The sequence below is a fragment of the Physella acuta genome, unplaced genomic scaffold (genome assembly GCF_028476545.2).
Source record: "Physella acuta isolate Inbredline_101_S28 unplaced genomic scaffold, ASM2847654v3 ptg000819l, whole genome shotgun sequence".
Classification (NCBI taxonomy): domain Eukaryota; kingdom Metazoa; phylum Mollusca; class Gastropoda; family Physidae; genus Physella; species Physella acuta.
This window is the reverse complement of record NW_026732337.1, coordinates 118,164-146,042: the sequence shown is the minus strand read 5'-3', so window position 1 is coordinate 146,042 and position 27,879 is coordinate 118,164. Positions and strand designations below refer to the sequence as shown.

Below are 27,879 nucleotides of genomic sequence, written 5' to 3'. Positions count from 1 at the left end.
CCCTAACCACAACTGCCACAAGTGGATCCTTAATATCCTTGAGACAAATCCGCCCCGACCCCTCTCCCACGCCCACAAGACGAAAATGAAAAATATATAACTTAAAAAAAGAAAATACTTACACTGTCCAGTGCCTGCCCCCCCCCCCCCCAACACCCATAAAAAGTGTACATTCATCCCTTCTCCGGAAGTTTAAGTCCCCCCCCCCCCCCCCCCCACTCCTACCCAAGAGAAAAATGTCATAAAGAAATCCCTGCATCTACGTAAATAAGCCTGATGTCGTACAACGACAACAACCCAAACCCCCCCCCCCCCGCTTTTTTGTATGTGTATATATATATATATATATATATATACAGAAGCCTATATTTCCAGTATTTTTGTTGACAGTAAAACATGCTCTACGTCCTGCTCCTACTGGTAAACTTCATGTCTCCCGGTCAGGGTGAGTTCACATCTGTCTTAAAATAGAAGTTTGTCTAGAGGTTAACTGAAATAAAACATAATACAAAAGCGCAATTGGGGATGGATTAGAAACAACATGCGTAAACCAATTAGCAACATCACCAGACAGGCATTAGAATGGAATCCCCAAGGAAAGAGGAATGTAGGTAGGCCAACAAAAACTTGGAAAAGATGTTGTCAGTTAAGCAGAGGCAGCCGGAATGTCATAGACCCAACTTGGACGAATCGTCCAAAACCTGCGCACGATGATGAGGTGTGGTTGCGTCCCTATGTTTCAAAATGGTTCTACTAGAATGATGATGGTGATGCTGATGACGATGATTAGTATGATGATGATAATGATAACGATGATGATGATGATTATAATAATAATAATAAAAATCAAGAAAGGGACGGCGTGGTTGGACGGTAGATCAATCAAATGATTTCCTTTAATTTTAGGTTTGAATTTCTGATACCGTTTTTAAGCCACAATGACGTCAATGAGTCCTCCCAGAGTTCTCCTATTAACGAACGTAATAAATAATGGAAAAATCACTTTGCTTTTACATTTTCCTACGCAAGCCAGGTACTCATTTGAGCTGGGTTGACTCAGTGACAAATATTTAAACACGAGAAACGAAATCAAGAGTTTCGATTTTATGAGCTTTGAACAGCTTGGCAATCGAATCATTCGAAAGATAGTTAAACCTACTATCTTTCTTACTGAATAAATGGTGATCAACAAAAATATTTAACGGAAAACAGAGCAACTGAAAAATCCGCGCACAAAAGCGGGTAAAAGAGTTTTTTTTTAAATATTTAAATGCGTATGTCCACATGTAGGCTACTTTGTAGCATTATAAAAAATTATTTCCACGAAATGTAACCAAATGACAGTGTATTAGTATTAGATTGAATTTGCGCATTCTTCTGTTGTCATGTCTAATATCTTAAGTAGAGGTGGGGTTGTTTTTCTGATGTATTTTCGCCAATACAATATATTTTGTTTTCTTTTTTAACAGCTTCTACGGAGACATGTACGTATCTTTAGACATATATATATATATATATATATATATATATATATATATATATATATATATATATATATATATATATATATATATATATATATATATATATATATATATATATATATACTAGGCATACTGCCTAGCTTCGCTTAGGTTTTCAAAAAAGATGAGAAATTGAATGATTAATTAATAGGTGATTGGCTGTTATGTTAAATGTTTAGGGCCTAAATTTATACAGTGGGGTACTTTTATTGGACGCATAAATTGATGGAATATTCGCAAACTTATTACTCGCAAGGTTATTACAACTGAAAGGGCTTTCATAAAAATTATTAATCAAATATAATATTATATTTACTTTTGCAATTAATTTTACAATTTCAATACAATACAAAACTTAATTTATAACAAAATATTCGTTTAAAACAATGCTCCACTTTATGATTTTTGTTTTTTCTTAAAAAGAGTATACAAAATATAAAAAAAAAATTGTTACATTAAAAAGTTACCTCCCCTGTTCATAAACAAAATGACCAAATCTCGTATAATGAGAATTTCACTCGCATTCGTTTTTAGCTCTCTTCGAGGGCTTTGATGCTGACCAACAGTTTTTCCATACGACCCAGTCATCTATAGAGGTGTATGCAAAAAAATTGGCAAGTTATACAAAGAGTAAGTACCCTAACATTTGTGTAGAAATTACCCTGTTTTCCCCATAAAATACAAAGATTATATAGGGAAATACGACTGGTCAGTTTTGACCCGTTTCCCGATTTTTCCCGGACATGGCGAGTTTTTTGTGACACCCCAAGGCGTTCTCCTACCACCTCACAAAATATCAAGGGGGGTCGTCGGAGGAAAAAATTTTTCGTAATAGAGCTCATATAAAGAGAATTTCACTCGCGGTCAATTTTTAGCCCTCGTCGAGGGCTTTGAGTCAAACCGACAGTTTTTCCTAAAGGTCAAGCCATTTACCTAAGAGTATGCAAAAGATTAGCCAGATATACTGAGTTGAAGTACCCTAAAGCCTGCGTTGAAATGACCCTCTGATTTTCCCATAAAATACAAAGATTATATAGGGAAATACAACTGGTCAGTTTTGACCCCTTTACGAAGTTTTCCCAGATATGCCGAGTTTTTTGTGATACCCCTAGGCGTTCTTCTACCTCCTCACAAAATTTCAAGGGGGGTCGTCGGAGGAAAAAATTTTCGTAATAGAGAACATATAAAGAGAATTTCACTCGCGGTCACTGTTTAGCCCTCGTCGAGGGCTTTGAGTGAAACCGACAGTTTTTCCTAAAGGTAAAGCCATTTACCTATAAGCATGCTAAAAATTAGCCAGATGTTAAGAGGGTAAGTGCCTTAAAATCCGTTTTGAAATGACCCTTTGTTTTTCCCATAAAATACAAAGATTATATAGGGAAATACGACTGGTCAGTTTTGACCCATTTCCCGATTTTTCCCGGACATGGCGAGTTTTTTTTGACACCCCAAGGTGTTCCCCTACCACCTCACAAAATTTCAAGGGGGGTCGTCGGAGGAAATTTTTTTTCGTAATATAGCCCATATAAGGCGCCGGTCAGTCGAGGTCAGTTTTGACCCCTTCTCCGTAGACTTTTCGGCCAACCGTCACCGGCCTTCGTGTTCTATTGCCCGAAGGCACCATCGTGCCAAATTTGACGTCACATAAGATTAAGGGGATCGTTCGTCAATTTATTTATATTTATAGATATATATATCTCATATAAGGAGAATTTCACTCAAGATCATCTTTTAGCCCTCGTCGAGGGCTTTGAGTCTGACCAACAGTTTTTCCATACGGCCTAGTCATCTATAGTAGTGTATGCAAAAACTTAGCATGATGTACAGACATTAAGTAACCTAAAAATTGTGTTCAAATTTCCCTGTTTTTCCCATAAAATACAAAGATTATATAGGGAAATACAACTGGTCAGTTTTGACCGCTTTACGAAGTTTTCCCAGAATTGCCGAGTTTTTTATGAAACCCCTAGGTGTTCTTCTACCACCTCACAAAATATCAAGGGGGGTCGTCGGAGGAAATTTTTTTTCGTAATAGAGCTCATATAAAGAGAATTTCACTCGCGGTCACTTTTTAGCCCTCGTCGAGGGCTTTGAGTGTAACCGACAGTTTTCCCTAAAGGTCATGCCATTGACCTAGGAGCATGCAAAAAATTAGCCAGATATACTGAGCTTAAGTACCCTAAAGTCTGCGTTGAAATGACCCACTGTTTTTCCCATAAAATACAAAGATTATATAGGGAAATACAACTGGTCAGTTTTGACCCCTTTACGAAGTTTTCCCAGATATGCCGAGTTTTTTGTGACACCCTAAGGCGTTCTCCTACCACCTCACAAAATATCAAGGGGGGTCGTCGGAGGAAATTTTTTTCGTAATAGAGCTCATATAAAGAGAATTTCACTCGCGGTCACTTTTTAGCCCTCGTCGAGGGCTTTGAGTGAGACCGACAGGTCTGCCCTACGGTCAAGCCATTTTCCTATAAACATGCCAAAAATTAGCCAGATGTAAAGAGGGTAAGTGCCCTAAAATCCGTTTTGAAATGACCCTCCGTTTTTCCCATAAAATACAAAGATTATATAGGGAAATACGACTGGTCAGTTTTGACCCATTTCCCGATTTTTCCCGGACATGGCGAGTTTTTTGTGACACCCCAAGGCGTTCTCCTACCACCTCACAAAATATCAAGGGGGGTCGTCGGAGGAAATTTTTTTTCGTAATAGAGCTCATATAAAGAGAATTTCACTCGCGGTCACTTTTTAGCCCTCGTCGAGGGCTTTGAGTAAGACCGACAGGTCTGCCCTACGGCCAAGCCATTTACCTATAAACATGCCAAAAATTAGCCAGATGTAAACAGGGTAAGTGCCCTAAAATCCGTTTTGACATGACCCTCTGTTTTTCCCATAAAATACAAAGATTATATAGGGAAATACGACTGGTCAGTTTTGACCTATTTCCCGATTTTTCCCGGACATGGCGAGTTTTTTGTGACACCCCAAGGTGTTCTCCTACCACCTCACAAAATTTCAAGGGGGGTCGTCGGAGGAAATTTTTTTTCGTAATAGAGCTCATATAAAGAGAATTTCACTCGCGGTCATTTTTTAGCCCTCGTCGAGTGCTTTGAGTCAAACCGACAGGTCCGCCCTACGGCCAAGCCATTTACCTATAAGCATGCCAAAACTTAGCCAGACAAAGATTATATAGGGAAATACGACTGGTCAGTTTTGAACCATTTCCCGATTTTTCCCGGACATGGCGAGTTTTTTGTGACACCCCAAGGCGTTCTCCTACCACCTCACAAAATATCAAGGGGGGTCGTCGGAGGAAATTTTTTTTCGTAATAGAGCTCATATAAAGAGAATTTCACTCGCGGTCACTTTTTAGCCCTCGTCGAGGGCTTTGAGTAAGACCGACAGGTCAGCCCTACGGTCAAGCCATTTACCTATAAACATGTCAAAAATTAGCCAGATGTAAACAGGGTAAAGGCCCTAAAATCCGTTTTGAAATGACCCTCTGTTTTTCCCATAAAATACAAAGATTATATAGGGAAATACGACTGGTCAGTTTTGACCCATTTCCCGATTTTTCCCGGACATGGCGAGTTTTTTGTGACACCCCAAGGTGTTCTCCTACCACCTCACAAAATTTCAAGGGGGGTCGTCGGAGGAAATTTTTTTTCGTAATATAGCCCATATAAGGCGCCGGTCAGTCGAGGTCAGTTTTGACCCCTTCTCCGTAGACTTTTCGGCCAACCGTCACCGGCCTTCGTGTTCTATTGCCCGAAGGCACCATCGTGCCAAATTTGACGTCACATAAGATTAAGGGGATCGTTCGTCAATTTATTTATATTTATAGATATATATATCTCATATAAGGAGAATTTCACTCAAGATCATCTTTTAGCCCTCGTCGAGGGCTTTGAGTCTGACCAACAGTTTTTCCATACGGCCTAGTCATCTATAGTAGTGTATGCAAAAACTTAGCATGATGTACAGACATTAAGTAACCTAAAAATTGTGTTCAAATTTCCCTGTTTTTCCCATAAAATACAAAGATTATATAGGGAAATACAACTGGTCAGTTTTGACCGCTTTACGAAGTTTTCCCAGAATTGCCGAGTTTTTTATGAAACCCCTAGGTGTTCTTCTACCACCTCACAAAATATCAAGGGGGGTCGTCGGAGGAAATTTTTTTTCGTAATAGAGCTCATATAAAGAGAATTTCACTCGCGGTCACTTTTTAGCCCTCGTCGAGGGCTTTGAGTGTAACCGACAGTTTTCCCTAAAGGTCATGCCATTGACCTAGGAGCATGCAAAAAATTAGCCAGATATACTGAGCTTAAGTACCCTAAAGTCTGCGTTGAAATGACCCACTGTTTTTCCCATAAAATACAAAGATTATATAGGGAAATACAACTGGTCAGTTTTGACCCCTTTACGAAGTTTTCCCAGATATGCCGAGTTTTTTGTGACACCCTAAGGCGTTCTCCTACCACCTCACAAAATATCAAGGGGGGTCGTCGGAGGAAATTTTTTTCGTAATAGAGCTCATATAAAGAGAATTTCACTCGCGGTCACTTTTTAGCCCTCGTCGAGGGCTTTGAGTGTAACCAACAGTTTTTCCTAAAGGTCAAGCCATTGACCTAGGAGCATGCAAAAAATTAGCCAGATATACTGAGCTTAAGTACCCTAAAGTCTGCGTTGAAATGACCCTCTGTTTTTCCCATAAAATACAAAGATTATATAGGGAAATACAACTGGTCGGTTTTGACCGCTTTACGAAGTTTTCCCAGATATGCCGAGTTTTTTGTGACACCCCTAGGTGTTCTCACAAAATATCAAGGGGGGTCGTCGGAGGAAATTTTTTTTCGTAATAGAGCTCATATAAAGAGAATTTCACTCGCGGTCACTTTTTAGCCCTCGTCGAGGGCTTTGAGTGTAACCGACAGTTTTTCCTAAAGGTCAAGCCATTGACCTAGGAGCATGCAAAAAATTAGCCAGATATACTGAGCTTAAGTACCCTAAAGTCTGCGTTGAAATGACCCTCTGTTTTTCCCATAAAATACAAAGATTATATAGGGAAATACAACTGGTCAGTTTTGACCGCTTTACGAAGTTTTCCCAGATATGCCGAGTTTTTTGTGACACCCCTAGGTGTTCTTCTACCACCTCACAAAATATCAAGGGGGGTCGTCGGAGGAAATTTTTTTTCGTAATAGAGCTCATATAAAGAGAATTTCACTCGCGGTCACTGTTTAGCCCTCGTCGAGGGCTTTGAGTAAGACCGACAGGTCTGCCCTACGGCCAAGCCATTGACCTAGGAGCATGCAAAAAATTAGCCAGATATACTGAGCTTAAGTACCCTAAAGTCTGCGTTGAAATGACCCACTGTTTTTCCCATAAAATACAAAGATTATATAGGGAAATACAACTGGTCAGTTTTGACCGCTTTACGAAGTTTTCCCAGATATGCCGAGTTTTTTGTGACACCCCTAGGTGTTCTTCTACCACCTCACAAAATATCAAGGGGGGTCGTCGGAGGAAATTTTTTTTCGTAATAGAGCTCATATAAAGAGAATTTCACTCGCGGTCACTTTTTAGCCCTCGTCGAGGGCTTTGAGTGTAACCGACAGTTTTCCCTAAAGGTCAAGCCATTGACCTAGGAGCATGCAAAAAATTAGCCAGATATACTGAGCTTAAGTACCCTAAAGTCTGCGTTGAAATGACCCTCTGTTTTTCCCATAAAATACAAAGATTATATAGGGAAATACAACTGGTCAGTTTTGACCGCTTTACGAAGTTTTCCCAGATATGCCGAGTTTTTTGTGACACCCCTAGGTGTTCTTCTACAACCTCACAAAATATCAAGGGGGGTCGTCGGAGGAATTTTTTTTTCGTAATATAGCCCATATAAGGCGCCGGTCAGTCGAGGTCAGTTTTGACCCCTTCTCCGTAGACTTTTCGGCCAACCGTCACCGGCCTTCGTGTTCTATTGCCCGAAGGCACCATAGTGCCAAATTTGACGCGCCTGCGGCGCCGGGAAGTGCCCTATCGGGCACTTGACCACTTTGCTTTATATATATAGATACTAGGCATTCTACCTAGCTTCGCTTAGGTTTTCAAAAACATTTGATAAAAAGAATACTAATTATTTGGTGATGGATGAGGCGTGGAGTTCTTAAATCTAAACAGTAATGCTTATTTTAGAGAAGATGTTGTATGTTGTTTAATATCCGCTTTCAGAGAAAGCATTCGAAAGTACGCAATTTATAACTAAAATGGAAATAGAACTACAGAGTTTCCATGAACAGTATATCTCACAATTTATATTACATTGACTTTTAAAATTAATTTTTTATTTAATTATAATACGTAGCTTAATTAACAACGTACATTTTTTTAAAACAAATGCTATACTTTGTCGTTTTCTGTTTCTGTTCAAAATAGTATACAATTATTTGAAAAATAATTATTTAAAAAGCTTACCTCCCTTGAAAATTAACCGAATGACGTATGTCTGTGTTTACTTTTTTTTTAAACAGTTACTATGCTTATATAAGAAAATACGATATATAAACATATTTAACGTCTACAATGGCTTTTTCCGACGGGAATAAAGTTTTTTTGTTACCCTCCAGGGTCGGTCTACGACCTCAAATAATATTAAGGGGATCAATTTATTTATATATATCTCATATAAGGAGAATTTCACTCGCGGTCATCTTTTAGCACTGGTCGAGGGCTTTGAGTCGGATCAACAGTTTTTCCATACGGCCTAGTCATCTATAGAAGTGTATGTAAAACATTAGCATGATGTACAGAGGTTAAGTAACGTAAAAATTGTGTTGAAATTACCCTGTTTTTCCCATAAAATACAAAGATTATATAGGGAAATACAACTGGTCAGTTTTGACCCCTTTACGAAGTTTTCCCAGATATGCCGAGTTTTTGTGACACCCAAAGGCTTTCTCCTACCACCTCACAAAATATCAAGGGGGGTCGTCGGAGGAAATTTTTGTTCGTAATAGAGCTCATATAAAGAGAATTTCACTCGCGGTCACTTTTTAGCCCTCGTCGAGGGCTTTGAGTGAAACCGACAGTTTTCCCTAAAGGTCAAGCCATTTACCTAAGAGTATGCAAAAAATTAGCCAGATATACTGAGTTTAAGTACCCTAAAGTCTGCGTTGAAATGACCCTGTTTTTCCCATAAAATACAAAGATTATATAGGGAAATACGACTGGTCAGTTTTGACCGCTTTACGAAGTTTTCCCAGATATGCCGAGTTTTTTGTGACACCCCAAGGCGTTCTCCTACCACCTCGCAAAATATCAAGGGGGGTCGTCGGAGGAAATTTTTTTTCGTAATAGAGCTCATATAAAGATAATTTCACTCGCGGTCACTTTTTAGCCCTCGTCGAGGGCTTTGAGTGAAACTGACAGGTCAGCCGTACGGCCAAGCCATTTACCTATAAACATGCCGAAAATTAGCGAGATGTAAAGAGGGTAAGTGCCCTAAAATCCGTTTTGAAATGACCCTCTGTTTTTCCCATAAAATACAAAGATTATATAGGGAAATACGACTGGTCAGTTTTGACCCATTTCCCGATTTTTCCCGGACATGGAGAGTTTTTTGTGACACCCCAAGGCGTTCTCCTACCACCTCACAAAATTTCAAGGGGGGTGGTCGTCGGAAATTTTTTTTCGTAATAGAGCTCATATAAAGAGAATTTCACTCGCGGTCACTTTTTAGCCCTCGTCGAGGGCTTTGAGTGAAACTGACAGGTCAGCCGTACGGCCAAGCCATTTACCTATAAACACGCCGAAAACCTATAAGCATGCCAAAACTTAGCCAGATGGAAAGAAGGTAAGTGCCCTAAAATCCGTTTTGAAATGACCCTCTGTTTTCCCCATAAAATACAAAGATTATATAGGGAAATACGACTGGTCAGTTTTGACCTCTTTACGAAGTTTCCCAGATATGCCGAGTTTTTTGTGACACCCCAAGGGGTTCTCCTACCACCTCACAAAATTTCAAGGGGGGTCGTCGGAGGAATTTTTTTTCTTAATATAGCCCATATAAGGCGCCGGTCAGTCGAGGTCAGTTTTGACCCCCTCTCCGTAGACTTTTCGGCCAACCGTCACCGGGCCTCGTGTTCTATCGCCCCAAGGCACCATCGTGCCAAATTTGACGCGCCTGCGGCGCCGGGAAGTGCCCTATCGGGCACCCGACCACTTTGCTTTATATGTATATATATATATATATATATATATATATATATATATATATATATATATATATATATATATATATATTTATATATATATATATACAATGTATATCTGCAAATGTTTAGATTTTGCTTGGAAATAACCATTCTTGGTCTAACTTTTGTGGCATCGCTCCCGTATAGTCAGCCGTGGTTTTTATTATTGATCCTAATCTTGAGTATATCCTTACATAGCCTAAGTATACACTTATATAGCCTTACTAAAATGTCGATATAATTTTATTTAGATATACATACAGAAATAAGTAAATAGATTTTCATGTCTTTATTAATTGATCTAAATAGAATATAAACAGAATATAGACTTTCACAGACATTCAGAGACTTACACAGACTTACAAGACATAACACGGACTTTCACAGACTTACACACAGACTTATACAGACTTACAAGACTTACACAGACTTACAAGACTTAACACAGACTTTCACAGACTTACACAGACTTACAAGACTTATTCAGAATTACACAGACTTACACAGACTTACACAGACTTACAAGACTTGCACAGACTTTCACAGACTTACACAGCCTTACACAGACTTACACAGACAAGACTTGCACAGACTTGCACAGACTTACACATTCTTTCACATACTTACAAGACTTGCACAGACTTGCACAGACTTACACAGGCTTACACAGACTTAAACAGACTTATACAGACTTACACATACTTACACATACTTACAAAGGCGTACACAGACTTACACAGACTTACACAGACTTACTTAGACTTACACAGACTTACACAGACTTACACAAACTTACACAGACTTACTTAGACTTACACAGACTTACACAGACTTACAAATACTTACACAGGCTTACACAGATGTAACATACTAACAAGACTTAAACAGACGAATCCTAAGGTTAACGAAAAGACTTTTATCTTTAGTGCCAGCTGTCTATATCGAACTGTCACATGAGAAGGTTGTCGTTGACTTGTCTGAGGAAGTCTCTATCAAATGTACGACCAACGCCACTGAGCTGGAGAAAATGGGCTGGACGGCTGTAAGTGTCTTAAGTGTCTTAACATCATTGCAAGTGTCTTAAGTGTCTTATCTTCATTGAAAGTGTCTTTGTGTCTTATCATCATTGAAAGTGCCTTTGTGTCTTTTCATCATTGCTAGAATATGTGTGTCTTATCATTATTGCCAGTGTCTTTGTGTCTTAACATCATCGCCAGTGTCTTTGTGTCTTAACATCATCGCCAGTGTCTTTGTGTCTTAACATCATCGCCAGTGTCTTTGTGTCTTAACACCATTACCAGTGTCCTTTGTGTGTTTTAACACCATAGCCAGTTTTTGTGTCTTAAGAACATCTCCCGTGTCTTTGTGTCTTAACACCATTACTGGTGTCTTTTGTGCGTCTCAACACCATTGCCAGTATTTTTTGTGTCTTAACACCATTGTTATATGTAATGTCTTAAAGTCTTTACCAGGAGTTTTTTTGTGTCTTAACACCCTAGCTACCTTGGCTGATTTGTCTCAACGACTTGACCACAGTTTTGTTTGTGTCTTAATACACTAGTTTCATTGTCTTCAGGGAACTAACACTAATGCCAATGTAGTTTTGTGTCTTAACATTATTACAACAGTGCTAATTTTGTCTTACTACATTATTTTCTAATATTAAAAAATAAAGATGCTCTTTAGACCTAGCGATCAATTTGGCCAGATGAAACACAGTTCATTTGTTTCTTGACCTCGGCATATGAATGGATAGTGTGACCGCCTTTACTTACCCTAATGTGAGTTAAGTACCCATCAGAACTGGGTGGACTCAGGGACATTCGAACTCAGGATTTGAACCCGGATTCGAACTCGAGACTTTCGGGCTACAGTAACTAAAACGCTGTTATTTTCACATTAAAAAAAAAATCTACATGAGCTGTGGTGTGAACAATCGGCAACATCAAACAACATTCATAACTTGTCGCTCTTCTCTACTAAGGGGTAGCCGTAAGTAAAAAGTAAAATTCCCTGTCAAACCTGACGGTCTACGGGGCAAGTGAAGTAGAGTTCACCTGTTTCTGTGACATCGGCATATGAAAGGATAATGTGGTCAGCACTATGCACAGCCGCCTTTACTTTCCCTAAAGTGAGTTAAGTACCCATCACAGTTGGGTGGACTCAGGGACGATCTACTGACTTTAACCCGGGTTCGGTGTACCCGTAAAGCTCATTTACCCCCCCCCCCCTAATATTGTAATAAATGACGAAGAATAAGAACTCAACAGACAGTGTAAATTACAATAGTATACATTTATATTTAGGGAGATATCCAAACCATCTAATTATTTTTTTTAATTATTTTTTTTTCAGCTGGATAAATTGATAATCGAACGCGAAAATGGTGAGTAGATGAGTTCAAATCAATTTAAAACTTATTTTAAGTTACTAACATTTTTTATTATTTTTTATAATCAAGCGTTTCTTTTGAAGTCTTTTAAATTTTGATTTGAGAAAGTTTGTTATTTACGTAATCCGTAATATGATTTGTTGTCGATTATATAAATTATCTTCAATTTTCTTAAATATCTGATATATCTAAATGAACCCGAAATTTCGAGTATTTGAATTTTTATTATTAAAAAAATTAAACAGGAGCGGAATTTGAAAAGAAATTAGCAGATTGTCTCACTAGATTTTTCTAATTTAGTAATTGAAACTATTTCTTTGCTTTGTATGTGTATATTTATCATGAGACAACAAGCAATTTAGAAATAGGCTTAAACTCATTTTGGATGTGAAGTGATAAAATTAATTTAAAAACAAAAACGGTGTGTGCCTAAGACATATAATTTACAGTTTCAGTTTACCTCGCCTTGTTCGCTTTAGTATGGAGTTTTTAAATGTTTTATTTCATTTTATGCACCAGAGACCCGTGAAATGCATATCGTCATAACTGGCAAGCCATTCAAAAGAATATGAAATACGGAATTTCGATATTGTAGTTTCCCGTGTTCGTTTTATTATTATATCGTTGTTTTTCTTAATTTATATTATTGATTTTGAATACAATCCTTTTAATAGCTACTTCGTTATTTATTATGTCTTATTCAAATAATAATTGAGGAAGCAATAGCTTTTTTATTTGCTTAGTACACAACTATTTTAATGAGCTTAATGGGCACCTTTATTTAAATTAAAGAAGAGCAAACAGTCATGAATGTAGTTTGACGTTTACGTCCTATCTTTCACACTACAGCTCATGCAAGTTTTTCTAAAATTGTACTGTAGAACATTCCCTGCTGTAATAGATTTGTTTGTTTTTTTTTTTGTTTTTTTCACAAAACCACTATCAGTGTTCAAGAAGAAAAAAATATATATTTTAGTCCGATTTCCGGCCCCCTCTACGGCCTGGTCCCCCCCCCCCCCTGAGGTAGGATAGTTCCGCCCCTAAATTTATAGAAACTGGAACCAGCTGGTTGTATTCGATTATTAAATAAAAACAAACCATCAACAGAAAATGGACCACCAAAAAAACTTGCAAGTATCGACCACGCCCAGGCTATCAGAGGTCAAACGGACAATGTTGTCGTGGAAGGGAGAGTTGAGAAGGTAACGTTTTACTGGGTTTGTTGTAGGTCATTAGGTCATTATGTATTTAGGTCATTAAGTATTTAGGTCATTAAGTATTTAGGTCATTAGGTCTTTAGGTCTTTAGGTCTTTAGGTCTTTAGGTCTTTAGGTCTTTAGGTCTTTAGGTCTTTAGGTCTTTAGGTCTTTAGGTCTTTAGGTCTTTAGGTCTTTAGGTCTTTAGGTCTTTAGGTCTTTAGGTCTTTAGGTCTTTAGGTCTTTAGGTCTTTAGGTCTTTAGGTCTTTAGGTCTTAAGCCTTAGTGTGGTTGCTGTCTTAATTATGCTGGTGGTTAGGTCAGTAATTCCTTAGGTCTTTGTACCTTAATTTTTTTACCAGGTTATTTAGTTGGTTGTTACAATATGGATATTCGTTCTTTTGTTATTCGTTAGACATGGGTCCTTTTGTTGATCGAAAGGTCATAGATCTGTTTTCTGTTATTGTTTGTTAGGTAAATCGTTTGTTTTCATTTTGTTTGTTGTACAAACAATGTGTGAATCGTCAAGTCGATAGGTCTGTGTCCTTTTGTTGGTTATGAGGTCTACGTATTTTGCATGTTATGTCTCTGTAATTATGTAAGTTATTTGTTATTTGAACGTAAGTTGGTATTTTATTCTCTGTTCATTTCTAGATCTCACAGTATTTGTGTTATTTGGATTCATGTATGTTTGTTGTTATAAGATCTACGCACTTTAGTCCATTGTTAGATCATCTAGCCGTAGGTCATAGTATCACAGCTGTCTGTATTAGTTTGGTAATTAGGTATACGTATTTACGTTGATCTACATGTCATTGAGTCTATGACCTTTTGTTTGGTGTTAAGGCCTCTCCACTGATGTTGATACACAGGTCTCTGTACTTTCGTTAGTCATTACGTCTCTGTAACTTTCTTGGTCTTAAGGTCTATGTTCTTTAGTTAGTCCTTAATTCTATGTACTTAAATTCTATTTACTTTAGTTAGCCCTTAGGTCTATGTATTTTTGTTGGTCTTAAGGTCTATGTAATTAAGGTCTATGTACTTAAGTTAGCCCTTGTGTCTATGTACTTTTGTTGGTCTTAAGGTCTATGTAATTAAGGTCTATATACTTAAGTTAGGGTCTATGTATTTTAGTTGGTCCTTAGTTCTATTTACTTAAGGTTTATGTACTTTAGTTAGCCATTAGGTCTATGCACGTTTGTTGGTCTTAAGGTCTATATAATCGAGGTCTATGTACTTAAGTTAGCCTTTGGGTCTATGTACTTTTGTTGGTCTTAAGGTCTATGTACTTTAGCTAGCCCTTAGGTCTATGCACTTTTCTTAGTCTTAATGTCTCCGTACTATAGTGTTTAAGCCTAAATACTCATGCCATCATCTAACATCACCATCGTTACTGACCTCATGACCTCACCGTCCCCAGGACCTTACGGCCTGGCTGAAGATGACCTACCAGACGGCCGAAGACGAGACGGAAGGAAACATGCGTTGTCTGGTGACCGGTTACGACAACTACTACGAGGCCAACTGGTTAGAGGATTTCACGCCCTACGCCATGATCAATGCCACAGGTTAGAGGAGTACATAGGGGGGTGGGGGGGGGGGGGGGTGGGATAACATTTGAAACATGGGAGGGAGCAGTGACGTAGCCAGGATCGTCTCAAGGGGGGGGGTTTCCAATTTTTACCCGGGGACAAACTTTCGATTTGCACCCCCCCCCTCAAACTTTCGATTTGCACCCCCCCCCCCTCAAACTTTCGATTTGCACCCCCTTCATACTTATATATATATATATATATATATATATATATATATATATATATATATATATATATATATATATATATATATATATATATATATATATATATACCGAGGGGTCTATGGGGGGGGGGTTATGACCCTCCCCCTAACCCCCCCCCCCCCTGCCTACGCCACTGGGAGGGAGGGGTACTTAACATTTCTTAGAGAGTGAGGACTTAGGTTAAAGTATATATCATCTATATATTACCTATATATATTATCAATATATTACCTATATATATTATCTATATATTATATTATCTATATATATTCATCAATATAAATATTTTTTATTTATTTCGTAGAGTGGGAGGGGAGGGGGGCGTTAACGGGCTTGTAAGGTAGTTTCATAAATGCACTTCAGTGAGATGGGTACTTTGTGCATATTTCATAACTGCACTTAAATTAAAATGTGTATTCAGCGGATATTTCAAAACTACTCTGAACTTAAAAGTGTGTTCAGCGCAGTTTTCAAAACTTCGCTGAAACTAAAATGGGTACTCAACGAAGATTTCATAAATGCATCTAAACTAGTTTAGGAAAAATCAGTAGACATGATAGAATCATCGGAATAAATTTCCATGTATGTACATAATCACAACCATCATCACAATCATCCACATAGTCTTAAATACAATCATTAACAGAAGCATTGACACAATAACTGTTCAGAATGAACCACTCCACCTATTCACTTGTACTTAAATTATTTTATTAATTATTTCAGATGTGTCAATTGAAGCTGTGATGGAATCGCTCAAGCATGACAAAAGAATTTGTAAGTAAACAGGATTTATCGAGCTTTTGACACAAACTTTTCGTTTGTAAACACTGCTTAATGAAATCATAGATCTTAAACGAATAGATACTCAATTTAACTAAACATTTGTGTGTAAACATACTTTATTCAAATCTTGAGTCACCCAATGTACCCACTCTACCATTGGCCATACTAGAGTCTACCAGTGTACCCACTCTATTATTAGCCATAATAGAGTCTACCATTGTACCCACTCTAACATTGGCCATACTACTCTACCAATGTACCCACTCTACCATTGGCCATACTACTCTACCAATGTACCCACTCTAACATTGGCCATACTAATCTACCAATGTACCCACTCTACCATTGGCCATACTACTCTACCAATGTACCCACTCTAACATTCGCCATACTACTCTACCAATGTACCCACTCTACCATTGGCCATACTACTCTACCAATGAATCCACTCTACCATTGGCCATATTAGAGTCTACCAATGTACCCACTATACCACAGCGAACCCACTCTAACATTAACCATACTAGAGTCTACTAGTGAACCCACTCTAACATTAACCATACTAGTCTATCAGTGAACCCACTCTAACATTAACCATACTAGTCTATCAGTGAACCCACTCTAACATTAACCTTACAAGAGTCTACCAGTTAACCCACTCTAACATTAACCTTACTAGAGTCTACTAGTGAACCCACTCTAACATTAACCATACTAGTCTATCAGTGAACCCACTCTAACATTAACCTTACTAGAGTCTACCAGTTAACCCACTCTAACATTAACCATACTAGAGTCTACTAGTGAACCCACTCTAACATTAACCATACTAGTCTATCAGTGAACCCACTCTAACATTAACCTTACTAGAGTCTACCAGTTAACCCACTCTAACATTAACCTTACTAGAGTCTACCAGTTAACCCACTCTAACATTAACCTTACTAGAGTCTACCAGTGAACCCACTCTAACATTAACGTTACTAGAGTCTACCAATGTCCCCACTCTAACATTAACCATACTAGAGTCTACCAGTGAACCCACTCTAAAATTAAACATACTAGAGTCTACCAGTGAACCCACTCTAACATTAAACATACTAGAGTCTACCAGTGAACCCACTCTAACATTAAACATACTAGAGTCTACCAGTGAACCTACTCTAACATTAAACATACTAGAGTCTACCAGTGAACCCACTCTAACATTAACGTTACTAGAGTCTACCAATGTCCCCACTCTAACATTAACCATACTAGAGTCTACCAATGTCCCCACTCTAACATTAACCATACTAGAGTCTACCAATGTCCCCACTCTAACATTAACCATACTAGAGTCTACCAATGTACCCACTCTACCATTGGCCATATTAGAGTCTACCAATGTACCCACTCTACCATTAACAACACTAAAGTCTACCAGTGAACCCACTCTAACATTAAACATATTAGAGTCTACCAATGTCCCCACTCTAACATTAACCATACTAGAGTCTACCAGTGAACCCACTCTAACATTAAACATACTAGAGTCTACCAGTGAACCCACTCTAACATTAAACATACTAGAGTCTACCAGTGAACCCACTCTAACATTAAACATACTAGAGTCTACCAGTGAACCCACTCTAACATTAAACATACTAGAGTCTACCAGTGAACCCACTCTAACATTAACGTTACTAGAGTCTACCAATGTCCCCACTCTAACATTAACCATACTAGAGTCTACCAATGTCCCCACTCTAACATTAACCATACTAGAGTCTACTAATGTACCCACTCTACTATTGGCCATATTAGTCTACCAATGTCCCCCCTCTACCATTGGCCATACTAAAGTCTACCAGTGAACCCACTCTAACATTAACCATACTAGAGTCTACCAATGTACCCACTCTACCATTGGCCATACTAAAGTCTACCAGTGAACCCACTCTAACATTAACCACACTAGAGTCTACCAATGTCCCCACTCTAACATTAACCATACTATAGTCTACCAATGTCCCCCCTCTGCCATTGGCCATTTTACATCTTATGTCTAACTCAACCTTCACATTGTGTTGCTAGTCTGAGTTCTCAGCCGCCACACCTCAAATAGACTAACAATTTTTTTATAACCCTGTTGAACATGGCGTTAAATGAGGCAGGTGCAGTAGATTTTACCTACCTCTGTAAAATTCACATGTAGTCAGTTCCATACCTGAATTGCATTTACTTTCCCTACGGATTCAAACCGGGGTTTGAACTCGAGACTTTTAAACCAGCAGTGAATCTCTCTACCCCCTCACCCGAGCAATCCGTACCCCCAACAGCTTTGAAACCCTGAATGAAAACAAGTTACACATTGTGATGTGTCTGTATTGTATTCACACCCAACGCCATCTCCCTCTTTGAGAAACGTCAGCAACATCAAATCTGATAGACACTGTAATTTGTTATAGCAAGTGATAATTTTAAAATATGTAAATTTTTTATTTATTTTGTTTCAAAAGTAAAAGAAACTGGACAAACAATTTCTGATGCAAGCAAGTGGGTCCAGACCTTCTCCAAATACCTGAATGAATGGAACAGTCGAAGTAAGTTTAAATTTTAACAGCGTTTTCTCATGTAGTCGGTCAAATCTAGCTTGCCTTTAATCCGGTTATACAGAAAGAAATCGGAAACAAACCTTAACACTAGAACCTTCCCTATATACAACAGATTACTTGTGTTTTTCTTGTTCTGCGTTGTAATTATAATGTGCCAAGTGTCTTCCAGCGAAATTAAAATATTACTTCTAGGAGAGGCAACTCCAAAATCAAACAACTGCTGCCTTGTAGTTTGTTCTTGGTTGGACAAAGGCTATGGAAGCAAATTCAAAAAGAAAAGCAGGCTGAAATCGGAGTCAATGGCCTCAATGGCGAATAACCAGTTGACACGTATCCTTAATTGTGTTGGAGGGGGATCCCTTCAGACACTAAAATTAAGAACGAAGAAGAAGACTTGTCAAAAATCTATTTGTAATAGAATCCAGTAACTCAGGCTTCAGCCTACATTAGCTAACCAAAAACGAACGACAATTAGAGAAATTACCAGATTTTGGAGTTTTCTCTCCTTAAGGGTTACTGTTCTCAACTATCTAGCATCGACTGCTCCTGGGTTTCGAACTCGAGTCTTTTCGATTTGGCAACTATGAGCTTTACCGGCCCGACCACACCGACCCCAACCTTTTCACATTATCTTTTGATGATCTTAAAAAAAGAGCTATGAGTCTCAAGCTTTGCCTACGTGGTACCTTATAACGAAGACACACCCATAACATACCCCAAACATCTCTTGCCTACGTGGTACCTTATAACGAAGACAAACCCATAACATACCTAACCAACTCTTGCCTTTCGTGGTACCTTATAACGAAGACATAGCCATAATATACATATCCATCTCTTGCCTACGTGGTACCTTATAACGAAGACATAGCCATAACATACCTAACCAACTCTTGCCTACGTGGTACCTTATAACGAAGACACACCCATAACATACCTAACCAGCTGTTGCCTACGTGGTACCTTATAACGAAGACACACCCATAACATACCTAACCAGCTGTTGCCTACGTGGTACCTTATAACGAAGACACACCCATAACATACCTAACCAGCTGTTGCCTACGTGGTACCTTATAACGAAGACATACCCATAACATACCCAACCATCTCTTGCCTACGTAGTACCTTATAACGAAGACATACCCATAACATACCCCAAACATCTCTTGCCTACGTGCTACCTTATAACGAAGACATAGCCATAATATACATATCCATCTCTTGCCTACGTGGTACCTTATAACGAAGACATACCCATAACATACCTAAACATCTCTTGCCTACGTGATACCTTATAACGAAGACATACCCATAACATACCCCAAACATCTCTTGCCTACGTAGTACCTTATAACGAAGACATACCCATAACATACCCCAAACATCTCTTGCCTACGTAGTACCTTATAACGAAGACATACCCATAACATACCTAACCAATTCTTGCCTACGTGGTACCTTATAACGAAGACATAGGCATAATATACATATCCATCTCTTGCCTACGTGATACCTTATAACGAAGACATAGGCATAATATACATATCCATCTCTTGCCTACGTGATACCTTATAACGAAGACATAGCCATAATATACATATCCATCTCTTGCCTACGTGGTACCTTATAACGAAGACATAGCCATAACATACCTAACCATCATTTACCTTCTGCAGCCAATATGTACCTGGAACACTGGCCAAATGGGAATTATGCCCTGCCCAAACCCACCACAGGATGCCCGGCAGATATGCCCATTCCGTGGACAACGAAAACGTCGCAGTTCACACTTGCTCGCGGTAAACGGACCGAGAATAAATTACCGTACCACTTTGGTAAGTTTATGCCACGCACAACTTTTTAATTGGCTCTAAATTTTGAGTTATTTCGACAGGTTAAACGAAAAACATTTATTGTTTCCTTCCTGCTCATTGTGATTTTTCTGTAGTTTGAATGATTCTTGTCCAGATAAGCCACGCCACTGTTGCAATACGTACACTGGCGAAAAGTTAGGCCCCGCTACTTGTGAACTATTTCTGATAATTAGACATTATTTGAATATTTGAATATTTACACGCATGCCATAAACATAACACGTTATTCTTCTCTAAGGTTTTGGGTTGGAGTTAGGGTTAGGATTAGGGTAAGGCTAAGGGTTGGTGTGAGGGTCAGCTTTAGTGTTCGGGTTAGGTTTAAAGGTACCAAAATGCAGACCTTTTCATGCAAATTATTAATAGCATGTCTCAATCAACATTTTTTTCCCTCATTTATATAAATTTTTTGTTGTTTTTGCGGGATTATCATTTTTGTGGGGCGTATCTAGACTAGATCTGTTTAGATATGATTAAGGATGTTTTTATGTGTCGCTTACTTTCATCATCTTCATCGTTTCCCGTTCGTGCCCAAGACACATGGAGCAGATGAAGTAGAGTTTCTCTGCTTCAGAGACCTCGGCATATGTTTTGAAAATGTAATTTAATTCAATTCAATTTAATTAAATTAAAAAAAAAACAGGTGAATACATAATCCAATGTTAAGTAGCGTTAGTAAAATATCACTTCTTGTTTCAGAACAATCCGGTCCCAACATCGTGAAATATTCCTTCTGTAGACACGAATCAGGGGGACATTACTCGTGGCCAGAGGGAGATTACTGCATACACCCTTACACAGTGAGCAGTAGGTGCCCCACTGGTAGGTTTTCATACAGCGGGGAGGGGGAGAAGTGTATAAAAAGCAGAGTTTCTTCCAGGCATCTCTTCAAGGGGGGCTCTGCCCCCCCCCCCCTCCACACCCCCGAAGAAAGTCTACCGCCCCACCCCAAAAAGAAATGGAATTTATGTAGAAAAGATACACTCTTAACAGTGTCTGCCCCCATCCCCCGGAGATTTTACATCGCACCAACCCCCTGAGAGTAAATTTCAAGCCCCCCCCCCCCCCCCGGAGCAAAAAGTCTGAAAGAAACACTGGTAAAAAGGAGGGTGGGGATTAGTTTTTCTAAGGGTTCTTTTTCTGTGAATTGGGAAGAACGGAGAAAATTTGACTAAAACCAAATAAAATAATTTATAAATGCCATTTTAAATATTATTCTGTAAAAATAGAATTTATAATCTAGTGTTATTAATGTAATTTGGAGATAAAACTTTACATTATTTATTAAGTTAGCGATACACTGAGCAGATGAAGTAGAGTTTGAATAAAATTGATGGTAACATCAGTAACATCAAGTTTGAATAAAATTGATGGTAACATCAGAAACATCAAGTTTGAATAAAATTGATGGTAACATCAGAAACATCAAGTTTGAATAAAATTGATGATAACATCAGAGACATCAAGTTTGAATAGAATTGATGGTAACATCAGAAACATCAAGTTTGAATAAAATCAATGGTAACATCAGAAACATCAAGTTTGAATAAAATTGATGGTAACATCAGAAAAATCAAGTTTGAAAAAAACGGATGGTAACATCAGAAACATCAAGTTTGAATATAGACTGTCGGTAATCTAAACCTAATGGCTTAACTTTCAGATTTTGAGATTAGCGACATAGTCTTTGGCCATCTGGATTCGGCTTCAGACTCAATAATGTTGAAAGCTGCAATCGAAACTTCTCTGTTGAAGAGTGCCTCGCGTGGGAGGGAGTACTTGACTATTAGATTCTGTTGCAGGTATGTTGAAGGTACATTTTAGCATATTCTAAAAGGAAGGTGAGAGGTACGTTTTAGTGTATTTTTTTAAAGGCAGATAGCGGCAGGACGGGTAAGGCAAGAGCAGTCTTCAACCAACTAAAAAATGTTTGGGGTTCGGGAGATTTAACCCTTAGAATAAAAATCAGGATCTTCAACACACTAGTAAAACCTGTTTTACTCTATGGAGCCGAGACATGGAGAATAACTGCTATAAATAAGAAGAAAATACAATCATTTATAAACGCATGTCTCAGAAAGATCCTGCGAATTCGCTGGCCTAAAACAATCAGAAATGATGTTCTATGGCAACGGACAAATCAACTGCCAGTGGAAGTAGAGATCCTCCAGAGAAAATGGAAATGGATTGGCCACACACTCAGGAAGCCTGTATCCAGCATAACAAGACAGGCCCTCACCTGGAATCCACAAGGCAGGAGGAAGAGAGGCAGACCAAGAAAGACCTGGAGACGTGATCTGGAAGAAGACACCAAGAAGATTGGATACACCTGGGGACAGTTGGAGAGACTAGCCCTGGACAGAGACGTCTGGAAAGCTCTTGTCAGCGGCCTATGTCCCAGTAGGGACGACAGGCAAACATGACATGATGATGATGACATTTAGTGTATTCTTAAAGGTAGGTCGCAGGTACATCTTAGTATATTCTTTAAGGTAGATGGCAGAAGGTACATTTATTCTATTATTAAATGTAGGTTGCAGGCAGTGGTGTAGCGAGGTCGGGTGTCACCCGGTGCGGCACTTAAAGTGTCACCCCCCCCCCCCCCCGAGGACAAAGTTTCAAATTTTCGATTTGCACCCCGCACCCCCCCTCTCTCAAACTTTCGATTTGCACCTCCCTCAAACTTTTTATTTGCACCCCCCCTCTCAAGTTTTTCTCTATATATTTTGCTATTTTTTGCCTTTGGTGTCACCCCCCCCCCCCTAGATGGTGTCACCCGGTGCGATCCGCACCCCCCGCCTCCCCCCTCTTCAAGAAAATTGTGTATGCCAGTTTTAATTACTTTAATAAGACGTCAATAGGTGTTTTGATTTGTTACGTAACAATTCCAGAAACGACGGCCCCGCGAAGAACCCAGTGCTCCTTCCAACTCAAGCACCGTTCTACCTGTACCAAGGACAGGTAGACGCTGTTGTTTGTGTGGTCTGTGTTCAGGTCAAGTCTAGACACAGCTGGTGCCGGGTCGTAATTGGTGTCACACTCACACTCACACACACACACACACTCACACTCACACTCACACACTCACACTCACACTCACACACTCACACTCACACACACTCACACTAACACTCACACTAGCGCTCACACTCACACTCACACACTCACACACACACTCACACTCATACACACACACTCACACACACCCTAACACTCACACTCACACTCACACTTACACTCACACTCACACTCACACTCACACTCACACTCACACACACACTAACACTTACACTTACACTCACACTCACACACACACTCACACTCACACTCACACTCACACTCACACTCACACTCACACTCACACTCACACTCACACGCACACTCACACTCACACTTACACTCACACTAGGGAACGCGTATTGTATTTGGGTATGAGGGTGGGGGGTGGCTTTAATTTTGTCTAGCGGTTTTCTGTTGAGTTTATGCTTGTTAACACCATGGGGGAGTGGGGGGGGGGTCAATCTTTGACACACACACTCACACACACACTCACACTCACACACATACACTCGCACTAGGAAACGCGTATTGTATTTGGGTATGAGGGGAAGGGTGGCTTTAGTTTTGTCTAGCAGTTTTCTGTTGAGTTTATGTGTGGTAACACCATGGGGAAGTGGGGGGGGAGGGTCAATCTTTGAGTGGTTTGGAGAATAGCGGTGTAGGTAGGGGGGTTAGAGAGGATTGAGTATAGTTGTTTGGAAAGTATTCTCCAAGAGGCGGGAGTTGTGGGTGGATGAGTTGCTGTTCTCGGGATCTTTGTCTTGGGGTTCACGCTGTGTTCAGAGTCTAAACATCTGGACATGTTTTTAACTTCTCTTCTCACGGCGTACCAGATTTATCCCCACATACAGGTTTTGATATCCATGTTTATAGACTGCAGTCTTGTTCTTATGACAAAGACGGCGGTTGGGAATATTTTCTTCCAATGTATTCACCATTAGTAATGTAATTTAGAGTGCATTGTACCATTGTACAATTGACGCGTTTCCGTGCACAATTGATACTCATTATCATTATCATCAACATACTCATCATCATCATCATCCTCAGCATTATCCTCATCATCATCATCATCCACATTTCATGATCATCATCATCATCATCATCATCATCATCATTATTATTTTTATCGTCGTCATCATTATCGTCATCATTACCATCATCATCATCATCCACATTTCATGATCATCATCATCATCATCATCATCATCATCATCATCATCATTATTTTCATCGTCGTCATCATTATCGTCATCATTACCATCATCTTCATCATCCACATTTCATGATCATCATTATCATCATCACCGTCATCATCATCCTTATTTTCATCGTCGTCATCATTATCGTCATCATTACCACCATCATCATCATCATCCACATTTCATGATCATCATTATCATCATCACCGTCATCATCATCATTATTTTCATCGTCGTCATCATTATCGTCATCGTCATCATTATTTTCATCGTCGTCATCATTATCATTATCATCTTCATCATCAACCTGTGAACCCCTTGTAGAGCTAAGGATGCAACGACATCACCCCATCATAGGCCCCACTCCGTGTAGGGTGAATCATCCAAGTTGTCCCTCGGACACTGTAACTACTTCTGCTTCTTTTTCTTCAAAGGTAAGAATAAGATTTTCGTCTCAGATAATGAGAAAAATAATATTCTTTTCAGTCTGGCGTATGTCAAGAGATCGTGGGCGCCAACTACTCGATAGAAGAGCTCACCCACAACGTTAGGGCGCCTAAATCGGACTCTTCCGCCCGCGGTGCAGCCTCAAAGCACGAGAAAGATGATGGAATTATTCGAGTAGGTGCCTTATATGCACTTCTTGTTTTGTTTTATGTGTTTTGTGTATTTTATTACAACCTGTTGTACTTAACCAAAAAAAAGGAAATAAGAACAAAATGAAAAATGTAAGTGTATATATGTATGTTTATATATATATATATATATATATATATATATATATATATATATATATATATATATATATATATATATATATATATATGTATATAAATATAAATATATATATATAACAGTTGGTCCTTTATTTCCACAGCTATGCTACTACACCGGCACTGGACCACACAATTATGAGGAGGAATCGAAGAATGAAAACTTCCCTGAAACTACTGTAAGCCCTGAGTATTTAACCACCAGCTCTCCAAGCCAAAAAATTAAGGAAAGAAAAACTAAAAAACCTACCATACAAACAACAACTACAGAACCAACCATTGAACCAACAATACAAGAGAAGACATCACAGGCTCCGACTGAATCTACCAAGAAAGTAGCGGACACTAAAGAACTAAAAACGCCACTACCCTTAATTTTGAGCCAAAGACATTTCAATGACCCTAAAAAGATTAAAGTCCATATCCCGAGGTCACTAAAATCCCAAAAAACAAAGAAACCCAAACGCCACCAAGAAAAGAAATCGAAAACAAAGAAATATAAGCCAAGGAAACGTCGAGTTACTAAGACCAAACGCGGCAAGCACACAAAAAAGACTTCGGATAAAAAGATAACTAGACCTCCAATTCACCATAACAAAGAGGCCGAAAATCTACAAGACTAAAACAATGCGCGCCACTACAAACCTCACGCTAAATGTTCCCACAAGATATACGCATACATTTTCAAAAAAAAAACGCACTAAATTGAGGACCACACAGAAGTCCAATAAGTCTCTATGAAATTCTTCCTCTAATTCCTTCAGAAAGCTCACCCAAGATCAGAAGACACACACGCACACAAATCAAGACACGGAGACTATGATTAAAGGACTAAAATTTACCGAATCAAATACAGTTAATTTTCAATAATAAAAAAAAAAAACTTTTAATGCACGAAAATAGTGTTTAATTGTGTGTTTTTAATAAGGCTTGCAAGATGAACGTAATATAAATGTAAATTTGTGTTGATATCTATCAAAAACTAGCCTCGATAACTTTCAAGATTATTGCCTCACTGTAAAACATTAACGGAATTAAAACTCATAACATCATTCAGTGTATGAGACACAAAACACAATTTTTTACGGTTACATATCTCAGATATATATATATCTCAGATATATATATATATATATGTATATATGTATATATATATATATATATATATATATATATATATATATATATATATATATATATATATATATATATATATATATATATTATATATATATATATATATATATATATATATTTATATATATATATATATATATATATATATATATATATATATATATATATATATATATATATATATATATATATATATATATATATATGGAGGAAAAGTAGTATAAACAAAAAAATCTGATATATATCAAGTTTTTATTTTTATGTTTATACTACTTTTCCTCCATGATGTTGACAAAATCGTCAACCACATTGTTAAGAGGTGTGTTTTGTATGCGTTTTTTTAGAATTAATGTTGGTGTGGATATATAAATAGTGAGTGAAGACCCGGTGTGTAAATTAGTGTGTTGCTGTAGGGAAACACTTTGGTTTTAGTTTCCGTCTCGGTGCTTGAAGTGAGAATAAGTTTACGTAGGTTGTTGAGTAGAAAGGAAGTTTAGTCCATGGTGTTTGAATGGACATAACATTTTGCTGTCAATTTTACCATTAAAGCGGCGTTAAAAAATGAAATTAAAAAAATTCATTTTAGTTAATTCATTTTAGGCATCCAATTAAGTCAAATGTAATGTCAGATTGCATTGTCTTCATATCTTGACCCAATTGCCAACTTTGAAACGAATCTGTCAGTAAGAAGTGCCTGGAATTTCGCTCGAGAGTTTCGATCTATGACGACTGACGACCGTCAGAGGAAGCAAGTTGAATTAAAGCTTGTAAAAAACAAATAACCTAATTTAGAAAGTTCAGAAATTAAATTTTTTTAGCGACAATGTTATAAAAGCTGCTAATAAATAGCTTAAAAATATTTTTTTTTGTCACCGGGTGACACCATTTAGGGGGGCGACACCAAGGCAAAAAATAGCACAATATATAGAGAAAAATAATAATTTCACTTAATTAAGTGATTAATTCGAGTGTTAAATAGTGCTTTAAGAGATGCAAACGAAATTTTAAAGGTGAGGGGTGCAAATCGAAAGTTTGAGGGGGTGGGGGGAGGGTGCAAATAAAAAATGTGTCCCCGGGAAGGGTTGCTACGCCTCTGGGGGGTGACACCAGCTTCTTATATTTGCTAATACATAAAATCGGTCATTGGATAATTACTGCAGTTAATGCTACATTTTCTTGCGCAAAATACTCGTGCTAATGAGAGTAGATGTTGTGTCGCTGTGTTTTGTGTGTGTTGTGTTCACCTGATCGTTGTTGGAATTGTGATCTTAGTTCTTCTT

At 38.3% G+C, this 27,879-nt stretch overlaps 1 protein-coding gene across 1 annotated transcript; it reads left to right on the top strand.

Moving 5' to 3' along the window:
- The first annotated feature begins 373 nt into the window (after positions 1-373).
- On the top strand, positions 374-26,530 carry LOC131951637 (uncharacterized). Its single transcript, XM_059313980.1, has 14 exons — positions 374-445; positions 1,470-1,484; positions 10,708-10,823; positions 12,137-12,167; positions 13,281-13,375; positions 14,790-14,937; positions 15,897-15,947; positions 18,458-18,541; positions 20,233-20,391; positions 21,127-21,249; positions 22,091-22,229; positions 23,319-23,388; positions 25,176-25,310; positions 25,567-26,530. The coding sequence occupies exons 1-14, from the start codon at positions 397-399 to the stop codon at positions 26,083-26,085; spliced, it is 1,734 nt and encodes a 577-aa protein (XP_059169963.1). The 5' UTR covers positions 374-396; the 3' UTR covers positions 26,086-26,530.
- The last annotated feature ends 1,349 nt before the right edge of the window (positions 26,531-27,879 follow it).